Raw genomic sequence first — 11,549 nt, 5'->3', positions numbered from 1 at the left:
TCTTATCATTGATTCTCTATGTGGCCTCAGGCAAGCCCCTTACTCTCTCAGCCTTGGTTTCTTAGCAGCCACCTGACAGTTGTGGGAATAACAAGATCATGTGTCTAATGTGCTTGGATCAGTGCCTGCTACTGAACTCTGGGGTCAAGTTCAGGGTCAGTCTCAGGCCGGGGCTCTGGAACAGGCTCAACTACCCTGCTAACTGTCTTGGTTTTCCCGACTCCCTGATCTTGGAACATCTGGAAAACGGTCAGAGGGTGATAGGAGCTTGGGGGAGAACCGCTGAGGGGTGGTGGTGGGTGGGCTTGGGTCAGACCCACAGGGATGAGGGCTCGCTTACTGAGGAAGCCCCTTCCTTTCCCAATGTCTCTTCCCCCAGGTCCCTCCAGACGGGATGGCATGGCCATGGCTTTCCTGCCTCTTGCTTCCTGCCTTTGCAGTGTCTGGTGGGTGCTCTTCCTCTCCTACCAGAGCAGCACTAACCTGGGGACCCTTGGGGTTCCCTCCTCAGCAAATACCCAGCTTCATTGACCCAGCCCTGTGCTTGGCTGCCCTGGGAAGGTCTGGGGAGGAATACAGACCCATTGGGTGAGCTGGGCTGAAGTTTGATCAGTGGGCTGGTGTGAGCTCCCACAAGGGCAGGTGGGGGGGTCAGTCTTTACAGTGGTGTCCAGATGTTCCAGTGCTCTGTGCCCCTATAGTGGCAGCCAACGTGGCCCCAACGTTCCTGTCCAACATGACATCAGTGACCCTGCCTGAGGACCTACCAGTGGGTGAGTAACCGTCCCTGTGCTTAGACTGTGCCAAACCCTTGCCCACTAGAGTGTCCCAGAGGCTCCTATGTGGGCTTGCTCTCCATCCTGCAGCTCCAGGGAGTGCCATGGGGCAAAGGTGGCCTGAAGGGAGTTTGTTCCAGTAGTTTGAATCTTTTCAGCATTTGGGTCATGGGCCCTCACACGGCATCAAATAATTCAGATTCACCCATGAGAATGGTCCTTCCATTTCCCATCTTTCAATCTTTCTGGTTTTCGCAAGGAGAAAGTATCCATTTGGTCCCAATACTTCTCTTACACCTCTCACACTGGCTAATCTCTCTCCACCCCTGCCTGTCCTCCCCCAACCCCCGCCCCAGAAGTTAACACCTTTGCTTGGCTCTTACTGCCTTTGTTTGTAGAGTTACCTTCTGTCTATGGCAAATGAGGTGGGTTTTCTATTTATAATAGTGATCTCACACTTGCTTTTAAAATAAGTGTATACGATAAGTGTAGTAAGTTGACTAAAAGAAGAAAGAAGAGTCCTAAATAATGAGATATGGATATGGTAAAGATCATGGCAGCGTACAGGAGTGAATGATGTTTGGGAAACATCATTTTGGACGAAGCCACAGGGACTGGGTACCAAATTCTCAGCAGGCAGGATATGAGCTGGGGAAGCAGAAATGGTAGATGACTATATTTATTGGGGTGTAGAGTCAGCTGTGCATAACAGACCCCCCTCACAGGTGTAAGCAAGGTCAGGGTTTATCATTTTCTCGCATACCTGTCCAGAGTAGTGAGTTCAGGGCTGTCAGAGGCTCTGTTCTCTTCCTCATGCTGTTCTGTGCTCTGTGCTTCTGGTGTCAGGCACTTTCCTCCTTCTGTCTTCAGGCTCTGCCTTCCTTAGGGTGTGGCACTCCTCCATGTGGACCAAGAGGGTCCACACCACACCCCAAGGGGGCCCGTCCCTTTCTTTTAAGGACGGGCTCCGGATTTTTACACACGCTACTTTTGCTCATGTCTGATTGGCTACTTTTGCTCATGTCTGATTAGCCGCATGCCCATACCTTGCTGCAATGGTACCTGAGAAATGAGGTCTTTCTTCTACTCTGTCATGTGTCCTGGTCAAAATCCAGGGTTTTTGTTAGTCTGAGAGAAAGGTGGGTGTGAATGCTGGGGGACAGTTTGCAGTCAGCAGAGTCGGAATTGGGATCCCAGTTATCCAAAGCTACCAGATGAAGGAAGAGACTGCATTAAAGAAGGCGGAACCCAGACTCTGCCCTGGGATTCAGAAGCCGGGTCTGGGGACACGAGTAAGGGTGGGGGATGGGCTTTGCAGCCTGGGCATTCCCTGTCCTGTCTCCAGGTGCCGAAGCTTTCTGGTTGGTAGCTAAGGACCAGGACGAGGACCCTCTGACCTACGGAATTAGTGGCTCCAACGCCTACTTTTTCACTGTCATCTCGAGCACTGGAGAAGTGAAGCTGGCCAGCCCACTGGACTATGAGGTAAAGGACAGTAGCCTGCGAAAGCCCCGCGACGGGGACAGGGAGACATGGGGAACCCTGGGAGCCAGCATCCGGTGGGGGGGGCCCTGTCTGTGCTCTCACCCTGAGTGGGGGCTTACCTTGGGCCCTTTCTCTCCTCCTACTGCAGACACTCTACTTCTTCCCAGTCACCATCTCCGTGAGCGACGGTCACAACAACCCAGTGAGTGGAGGTGGCATGTGGAGGGGAGGGTGGTCCAGTGATTAGGGGGCTGGGGCCCACTCCTGACTTTGTCCCCTGCCTCAAACAAGCAGAAAGAGTCCCAGTTAACAAAAAAAGAATATTTATTTTAATCAAAATTATACTTGTCCACTTTAATTTGTTACACACCATTACCAAGATTTAAATCTTTATTACTAATTCAGTTATATAAGCACATGGTTTATATTATAAATGTAACTGTATTATTAATATACATTTTAACAAAAAAAGAATGCCAAATATCTCCCTATTCTAGCTTCTCTGAGATGATCACTTTCAATTCTTTTGGCTGAATGTGTTGGCATTGATTCTCATTTTTCTAAGTAACAGGTTTACACCACTGCGCCTTATGTGTGTGAAACTTGAGAGTTATGTCTTTATAACATATTCCCTAAGCCCCATCCATTTAAGATAGTCGTTTCAATGACTTGGATATTCAGGAATACATTCTCTCTGTAAACATCCCCAAAATTACAGGTAAAGGTCAAGTCCCTTTGGGCAACCCTCCCAGCCCCCTCCCTCCTGAAGCCAGGTCTGGGTACATGAGGAAGGATGGGGAATAGGCTTTGTGGCCCGGGCCTTCCACTGTCACTGTGTTCTTTCATTCCCTTTCGATAGATGTTCGCGTACACATATGCATCTACAAAAGAAAGAGCACAGTTTTTTGCACATTTTTTGAAACCCATATGGGATTCTTTTGTACATACGGTCTTGAACTGCCTCGTCCATTTTACTACCTGCCTTGAACCTCTTTCTGTGTCTGCGCTTCACTGTCCCAGCCTGGAGACAGACCATGGTGCTTAGCTGGTCTGCTTTGATGGATACTTAGCTTGTCCACAGCTTTACACGATGGCAAACAAAGCTAAAATGAATATTCTTGCGATAAGAAAGGCACATTTTAGATTTTTAAAAAGTGACCTAATGAGGTCTGCAGCTGACACTCAAATGGTTCAGTAAACATGGAAAGAGAGAGAAACCAAACAATGAGCAAATCTGGATGAAGGGTGTGGGGAGTTCTTTGTACTATACTTGCAACTTTTCTGCAATTGTATCAAATAACAGGTTACCCCAAACATCGCCTAATTGTCCACCTGAGAAACTATGCCAATTTGCTCCTTGGCTCAGATGTTCCTCACTTTGTTTCAGGAGCCGACATTTTCTAGGCTTACCTGTGCTTTCTTCCTGCAGGTGCAGAAGGAAATGCAGGTGATCGTGGAGGACAGAAATGACAATGCACCTGTTTTCCAAAACACCGGTTTCTCCACTAATATTAGCGAGGTAACATCTGTCTTAATGGGGTGTGCGTCGCGGGGGAGGCAGGCATCCTAGGAGCTCTTCTCAAGAGTAGGAAGGACCCAAGAGAGCCAGCAGGGGATCCGGGACCGGGAAAAGCACCTGCTAGAAGGGGTGGCTGCTGGAACCAGATTCAGGGGAATGTAACCCCATGAACTATAGGCACAGCAACATTTGACCATCAATCAGACTGCACTGGAATTCTTTCAGCTCTGAAAGAAAAAAAAATAGGATTGATTTTCTCACATATCTGAAAAATTTAGAGGTATATTTAGATTCAGGCATGGCTGGATCCAGGTACTCAAACCATGTCATCAAGAAGAGATTTCTCTCCACCTCTCTGCTTCTCTTGTTGCCTTCATTCTGGGATAGGGGGGCACGTCTCCCTTACAGTGATAAAAGTGTCTTCAGCAGCTCCAGGTTCACATCCCACCATTGTGCAGCTTCAACACAGACTGTCTCAGCCAAAAGCTTAGGGCTGACCCAGTGGCCCATTTTGGGTCATGCGCTCATCAGTCTGGAGGGATGGAATGCTCTGATTGGCTAGGTCTGTATTATGGGCTTTCCTCTTTAGTAAGGGGAGGCAGCCCACCTTGAACTGCATGGGCCGGGAGAGGCACCCCAGTGGTCCCTGAGCATCAAACAGTGCCCGCTCCCAAATCTTCATTACTATGTGGCTTCGAAGACCCATGAGTTAGGGCCCCAGGTGAAGCCAAGCAGCCATTTGCCAGGCTCTGATGGAGCACCTACTATGGTCCAGGTGCTATCCTTGGTGCTGAGAATATCTGGTGAACAAGACAGACCTGGTGGACACCCTCAGTAGCTCACATTCTAGTGAAGAGCACAGACACTAATCAAGGAAGCACTAAATAAGCAGGATTATTTTAGACAGTGTTGAACTCCATGAAACTCATAAAAAGGGAAAAGTGAGAGAAGGTGACTGAGGAGGGGACTGCTTTAGGTTGAATGGTTAGCAGAGGCTTCTCTGAGTGACACCTGAGCAGAGACCTACATGGCAAGAGGAAGCTGGCAATAGAATGCTCCAGGAAAAGGATGCTCTAGACCGGGGAACAACAGATGCGAAGGCTCTGAGGTGGGGATGAGCACTGAGTGTTCTAAGTACAGCCAGGAAACCAGCGAGGATAGAGGGTGGAGAGCAAGGAAGTGAGGTCAGAGAGGTGGGCAGTGGCCTGCCCGTGGAGGGTTATGGAAAATGCATAGACTGAATTCTAGGCAAAATAAGGGACCCATTGGAGGGTTTTTAGCACAAGAGCGATTCATGATTTTCAAAGATCTCTTTGGCCTCCATATGGAAAGAGTGAAGTGTGGACAGGCATTGCAGGGCCAGGTCCCAGGAGACAAAGGCCTTCCAAAAGAACCTTCCAGCTCTGCAGGGTGCTGTCTGTAAGCTACAGAGAGCTCACAAAGATGTCTGATCAGGAAAGTGACAGATCCTTGGTTCTAGAATGATCATTCTGCAAATCAGAAGCCAGCTCAAGTGGTGGGGAGGCTGCATGGGGAGAGGAGGAATGGGGGGAACTCTGTTCTATGCCCTTCTCCCCCCCACCACGCCCGGCCGCCTCCAGAGACCCAACCAATGTGTGAAAGAAAAGGAAACATTTGTGAGACACTGGGTTTCGGGCCCTGGAAGGTGCTGTCATATCCCTGTGGGACAGCTGGGGACACTGAAGCTCAGGGCCGGGGACATGACTTACTCGGGCGTGAAGGAGATGGAAAGCTCATAGGTGAAGAGTCCCTCGTTACAGACCCTGCCCATTGGCTCCCTGGTGTTCTCTGTGCTGGCGGTCGACAAAGACACCGGGTCTGCGGGCGCCGTGGTGTACTACATAGAAAGGGTGAGTGCCAAGTGTGGGCCCCACTGCTCCTCACGGCCACCAGGGGGCAGCATCTCCCACACAACCTGCAGGGGCCTGGAGGGCTCTGCAGGACCGCAGCTATGCAGTGGTCCAGCCCTGGTCCTTAAGCCTTCTATTGGACCCACTCTGGACAGAAGGAGGATACCTGCTGCAGACAGCACCCTTCTTCCCACCCTCTTGCCCAGGGGCACTGTCTGAGCCTTTCTCGAGTCTGTGTCATACCATCCAGTAGTAGAAACTAAGACTTGGAAGTGGAGGCTCAGAGAGGTTAAGTGACCTGGTGAAGGTCACAGGGCTGGCCAGTGGTAGGTCTCTCAGAGCAAGCGTTGGGGCAGGGGCATGGGGGAGCCAGGCCTGACTGTGCGCTGCCTCAGGTCATCCCTAGCACCTCGGACAGCCAGTACCTCTTCAAGATCCTGCTCAATGGTTCCATCATCCTCAACGGCAGCCTCAGCTACAACAACAAGAGTGCCTTCTACCAGCTGGAGCTGAAGGCCTGTGTGAGTGGGGTGCAGGCCCAGGCGCAGGTGGGAGGGCACTGGGACTGCGGTCCAGCTCACGAGGCCCATCTCCCCTCAGGACTCGGGCGGTTGGTACCAAAACAGCTTCATCACGCAGTGCTCTTCACCTGTCTTCCTGTCTATCTCGGTGATCGACCAGCCAGACCTGGACCCCCAGTTTGTCAGAGAGTTTTACTCGGCCTCTGTGGCTGAGGATGCACCCCAGGTGTGCTGGGGACCCGAGGGGAGATCCTGAGTGGAGACAAGAGGCAGAGAAAGGGTCTGTATGACCATGCCTCCTTACAGGGAACCTCAGTGCTGAAGGTGGAGGCCGTGGATAGAGACAAAGGCATCAATGACCGCGTGACCTACAGCATCTCCAGTGAGAACGAGGGTGGCCTCAGCCTGGGGCTGGGGCAAGGGAAGGGGTAGGGGCTCTGTCAGAGCTACTGAAAGCAGCTATTCCTGCTGCTCTTGCCAGACTCCACAAGGCCTGGCTGGTTTGACATTAGCCCAGATGGGGTGATCAGAGTCAGTGGTTCCTTGGACCGTGAGCAGCTGCTGGAGGAGGATGAGGAGGTGCAGGTGCAGGTCACGGTACGTGAGGGATCCACCACCTCCTTGCCCCCCCCCCACTTTATAACCTCTGACCTTTGATCTCAACTCTCTCTGAGTGCTAGTTCTCTGACCTCTGACCTCTGGCCCCTGCTCTGTTCTCAGGCCACCGAAGAGCACCTTAACATCTATGGGCAGGAGGCCAAGGTGAGCATATGGGTCACGCTGAGGGTGACCGATGTCAATGACCACAAACCTGAGTTTTTCAACTGTAGCCTCCTGGCCTGCACCTTCACCCCTCAAGAGGCCCAAGTCAACTTCTCCGGCTCCGTGGACGAACATGCCTCCACGCGCATCCCCATCGACGACCTCACCATGGTGGTCTATGACCCAGACAAGGCAGGCGTACCCAGATGAGGGGTGGGGGGTGCGGGGGGGAGATGGTGGCAGACGGCCAGCGGAGGGAGGTGCAGACTGACCCGTAGTGTAAGGTGCCGTGGTGTGTGGTGAGGGGTGAGTGGTGGGTGATCATGAGTGGTGGCGAAAATCAGAGCTGTTGGGTGATACTTGGAAATGATGGGAGGTGCTGTGCTGGTGGGTAGTCTTGTGCTCAGGGCAGTGCTCGGTGGTGGCGAACAGAGAGGCAGTTGAGTGGAGGTTGGTACTGCATGCTGGGTAACGTTAAGTTTTTGGTGGTGTTTGAGGAGAGAGTGGTGCTGGGGGTTGGTGAAGTTGGGGTCAGTTGGTGTGTTGGGGTCGGTACTGGCTAGTGGTAGATGAGGGCCATGCTGAGCCCAGAGCAGTCTGAGAAGTTGGAGGGTATTCTTAAGTGGAGGGTACTGAGTGGTGGGCAACTTGGATGGTACTGAATGAGGAACAGCTGTAGAAGGTGCTCATTTGGTATGAAATGTGGAGTGGAGGGTAGGATTGGGTGGTGGTAGGTGGGTGGGCATGTTGAGTTGGTGGCTGGCAGTGAGTGGAGTGGTGGGGTGAGGAGTGGAGAGAGGCGTGGGTAATGGAGTGATGCTAGGTGTTGGTGTGGGTGTTGATGTGGGTGGCGGAGGGTGGTGAGGAGTGTCCCGTAAGGAAGTCTTATTGTGATGCTTCGTGGGAGTGGGTTGTGTGTGTGTCTAGGCTCTATCTCTGCAGCCCAACCCTGGGGCCCACAGAGCCCACATTTGTGGGGACTAATGACCAGCCCATCCTCCCAGGGCCCCGGGCCTCAGTATTCTGAGCGCCCATCTTATGGGACCTTGGCAGGCAGGGTTTTCTAAAGCAGGAGGCTATGGCCAGGTCTTGGGGAAAAGGTGCGGGTGGGTGCGTTGCAGGGCGTGAGGTCCTTACCATATGGCCCACTCTACAGGGCAGCAATGGTACCTTCCTGCTATCCCTGGAGGGCGCTGATGCCGAAGCCTTCAGCGTGTCCCCTGAGCGGGCAGCGGGCTCGGCTGAGGTTCAGGTGCTGGTGAAGGTCCCGTCACTGGTGGACTATGAGAAGAAGACGGTGATGCTAGTGCAGGTGAGGGGTGCTCTGGGGCACTAGGGAGCTGAGGCCATGGGTGCTCTGGTCTCAATGCTTCTTCCTATCCCCCATCCTCAGGTCGTGGCCACTGACTTGGTCAGCGGGAACTCCTCCGTTGCCTTGGTGACCATCTACCTTAGAGACATTAACGACCATAGGCCCACATTCCCTCACAGCCTGTACAACCTCAGTGTCCCTGAGCACAGTGCAAATGGCTTTGTGGTCACCGACAGCATTCACGTGAGTGTTGAGGGACAGGGTCAAGAGGAGTACGTGAGGGACAGAGTCAAGATGGGCTGGAGATACACAGAAAAGCGCAGACTGGGGACTGTAGCCCTGCCCGAGTCTCCATATCATCTGATGCCTTCAGGTCCCAGGAAGCGTGCATCATGTGTGAGTGTGTATGGGGGTTGTGTGGGGAAGCCTATGTGTGAATCTGTGTCAGGGTTCTCCCTGTGTATCCGGAAGCAGGATAGCTTTGTCCCCCAGTCATGCAATTGGCAGTGGGCGCCATCATTTGCAAACAGAGTATGACATTGTCTATGTCTCTACCTCACAGGCCTTTGACCCAGACACGGGCGAGGGGGGCCGCATCACCTACAGCCTCCTTCCAGGAAACGGGTGAGGTTTCAGAGTGGGTGGGTGGGAGTGAGCGGGTGGTGGGGCTAGGGTAGATGGATAAAATATAGAGCACCACTTACATCGTAATTTCAGATAAACAATGAATAATCTTTTTTTGTATAAGTAGGTTGTGAATGTTCCATGGTAAAATAAGTTTCATTGTTTAGTTGAAATTCAAAATTAAGTGAGTATGCTGTCTTTTTATTCACTCAATCTGGCCACCCAAAACAGGGCAGACATCTTCGAGGTGGATCCTGACTCAGGGACAGTGACAGTGAGAGACAGCGAGCTGCTGGACAGGGAGAAGCAGGGGGTGTACAATGTCACGCTGCAGGCCACAGACGGCGGGGGCCTGTCATCCTCCACCACGCTGCAGATCTACCTGCTGGACATCAATGACAACACGCCAGTGGTCATCGGCTCCTACATCATCTTTGTTCAAGAAGAGACGGGCAATGTCTCCGTGACCATCCAGGTGCGAGACAGCCTGGACCCGGTGGGTGGGATGGGGCAGGACACTGAGCCTGGCTCTGTAGTTGTTCTGGCCCTGGGTTGGAATCTGGGCTTTGCTGTGTGGCCCTGAGAAAGTCAGTCAGTCTCTCTGGGCCTCGTTTCCTCTTTGGAAAATGAGGGCAATTGTAGTACTTATTCCCAAGGTCATTGGCGAATAATGATGAGATGGATACTGGATGTAAAGTGCTCGACATAAAGCCTAGCCAAGAGCAAGCCCTCAAAAATGTATTGCTCTTTTTAATTCAGGCCTCTGCTTCATTCTGAAAAGGATTAGAAGTGGCTTAGTTGAAAAAATAAGATAAACAATGGAAGGAATAAAGAGAGAAAATAAGGATGGCATTGTTAAAGGACACAAAGGTAGACCTAGAACTCAGAGCCACATGATTACTAGGAATAGGCTGAAAATTTAGTTCTGAGCTTCCTAATGGCCAAAGTAAAAAAGGAAATGAGATCGATGGCTGGGGTCACAGAGTCTATGAGGTTAAAACCCACTATTGGCTCCAAAGGAGACTTCTCTGAATCATCTGAAAGGGAGTCTCGTGAGAAGCAGGAAGCCAGGTCATCAGAATAACATACATGTGGCCACGGAGCCCACCCATCTTTCTGGGGCTGTGTCCTTTCCAGAGCACGTTCTCATCCCTGATCTTCTGACAGGCTTTGTGAAGTAGATGCTCTAATGGTCCCCATTTCACAGAAGGAGAAAACAGGCCAAAGAGGTTAAGTGACTCTTCTGTGGTTGTACAGCCAGTGAAGGCAGCACTGGTTTGGGGATCAGACTTCCCTGCCCTGAGACCTGGGCATTTCCCCACTGCTCTGTGATGCTTCTCACCCTGGTGTGTGAGCTCCTTGGGCGGGAGTACGTCAGATCTGCTGCTGTAACCACAGTGCCCAGCATGAACCCTGAGAAATGCTTGGTGAAGTAGCTGGCCTGAGTTCAGAGTGCTGAGGGATGAACAGATGGGGTCAGGCTTTTGGAAAAACCATTTCTGGCTGCCTACTCAGGAGGCATTTAATAAACAAGATTCTAGCAGAACTGAAATGAAAGAGCTGAGGGTGGGGGTGGTCAGGGACAAAGGGGAAAGAATTGATTCCAAGTCAGAGTAGCCCAGCTCTGGATTCAAAGCCACGTTTGCTGAGCACCTACTAGGCACCAGTTCCTTTGCTGGGCCCTGAGATGCATCCACCATAATCTTGTCCCCAGGTGACTCTCAGGGGAGAACACTGGACAGTCACCCAGGGGTGTCACCTGTGCTCTGTTGAAGGTAGCACAGGGATAATGGAGGCCCGAGGGAGGTACCAACCTGGCCTGGAGTCAGGTAGAGAAGGTGTAGAAGGCGTTCAGGGTGAGGGCGTGGGCAAAGGCCCAGTGGCGTGAACGAACCTATTGTATCCTCTGTGCTGAATCACTCCAAAGACGAACCAAGCGTGCATTCAGGACACTGGCAGGACACCACACGCGCGCACACACACACACACACAACTGGGTAAAGATTCAGCTGTTTAAAAACTATAGCACCGAAGTAGTCATCATGGGAAAATCAGAATCATGTCAGACTTCCACTCATTTTATGTTCTTTTGTTTGTTTAAATTTTTAACTCCATCATATACTGCCCCCATGCACCCCTCCCCACTAGAATATCAGCTCCATAAGGGGACTGTCTTGATCCTGGCTTGATTCCCAGTGCCTAGAACAGGGCTGGGCACATGGTAGGTACACAGGAAACATTTGTTGGGTGAACGAATGATCTCGGTGCTTAAGATCTCAGAAGCTCTCGCAAGGCTGTTAATCTGACCCTCTTAGTTGGAAGACTGAGGCTGAGAGATTGGTTAGCAACCACTGGCTTCAGGCCCAGTCACTGCCCTCGTGCGCCAGCTCTGGAAGGGGAGGCCAGACTGCAGGGGGTGGCTGGGAGGCTGGGAGACTGGCGAGCACCTGATGGCTGCTGCCCTATTCCGCTTGTCTGCACAGGCTCATGACGACGACCAGCCAGGCACCAACAACAGCCGTCTGTACTTTAGCTTGCTGCCCAGTCCCTACAGCCACAACTTCTCAGTGGACCCTGACACAGGGCTCCTCAGAAACCTGGGACCCCTGGACAGAGAGGCCATTGACCCTGCCCTGGGGGGTCAAATTGTGCTGACGGTGCGTGTGTCCGACTGTGGCG

The 11,549-nt window shown here is 52.0% G+C and overlaps 1 protein-coding gene across 2 annotated transcripts in view; it reads left to right on the top strand.

Annotated features, from left to right (window-relative positions):
* The window catches only part of CDHR2 (cadherin related family member 2), a 26,345-nt gene that overhangs the window by 4,757 nt on the left and 10,039 nt on the right, over positions 1 to 11,549 (top strand). For both annotated transcript variants that reach the window (XM_023531885.1, XM_023531886.1), the window contains exons 2-16: positions 380 to 446; positions 702 to 773; positions 2,122 to 2,261; positions 2,410 to 2,463; positions 3,691 to 3,780; positions 5,562 to 5,651; positions 6,047 to 6,172; positions 6,252 to 6,398; positions 6,479 to 6,554; positions 6,654 to 6,769; positions 6,893 to 7,126; positions 8,091 to 8,246; positions 8,328 to 8,489; positions 8,809 to 8,870; positions 9,102 to 9,345. In XM_023531885.1, coding sequence (XP_023387653.1) covers positions 395 to 446; positions 702 to 773; positions 2,122 to 2,261; positions 2,410 to 2,463; positions 3,691 to 3,780; positions 5,562 to 5,651; positions 6,047 to 6,172; positions 6,252 to 6,398; positions 6,479 to 6,554; positions 6,654 to 6,769; positions 6,893 to 7,126; positions 8,091 to 8,246; positions 8,328 to 8,489; positions 8,809 to 8,870; positions 9,102 to 9,345 — 1,821 coding nt within the window. In that variant the 5' untranslated portion in view covers positions 380 to 394. The remainder of the gene's footprint in view (positions 1 to 379; positions 447 to 701; positions 774 to 2,121; positions 2,262 to 2,409; positions 2,464 to 3,690; positions 3,781 to 5,561; positions 5,652 to 6,046; positions 6,173 to 6,251; positions 6,399 to 6,478; positions 6,555 to 6,653; positions 6,770 to 6,892; positions 7,127 to 8,090; positions 8,247 to 8,327; positions 8,490 to 8,808; positions 8,871 to 9,101; positions 9,346 to 11,549) is intronic.

The sequence above is a fragment of the Pteropus vampyrus genome, unplaced genomic scaffold (assembly GCF_000151845.1).
Source record: "Pteropus vampyrus isolate Shadow unplaced genomic scaffold, Pvam_2.0 Scaffold74, whole genome shotgun sequence".
NCBI classification, from domain to species: domain Eukaryota; kingdom Metazoa; phylum Chordata; class Mammalia; order Chiroptera; family Pteropodidae; genus Pteropus; species Pteropus vampyrus.
This window is presented reverse-complemented; position numbering and strand designations above follow the sequence as displayed.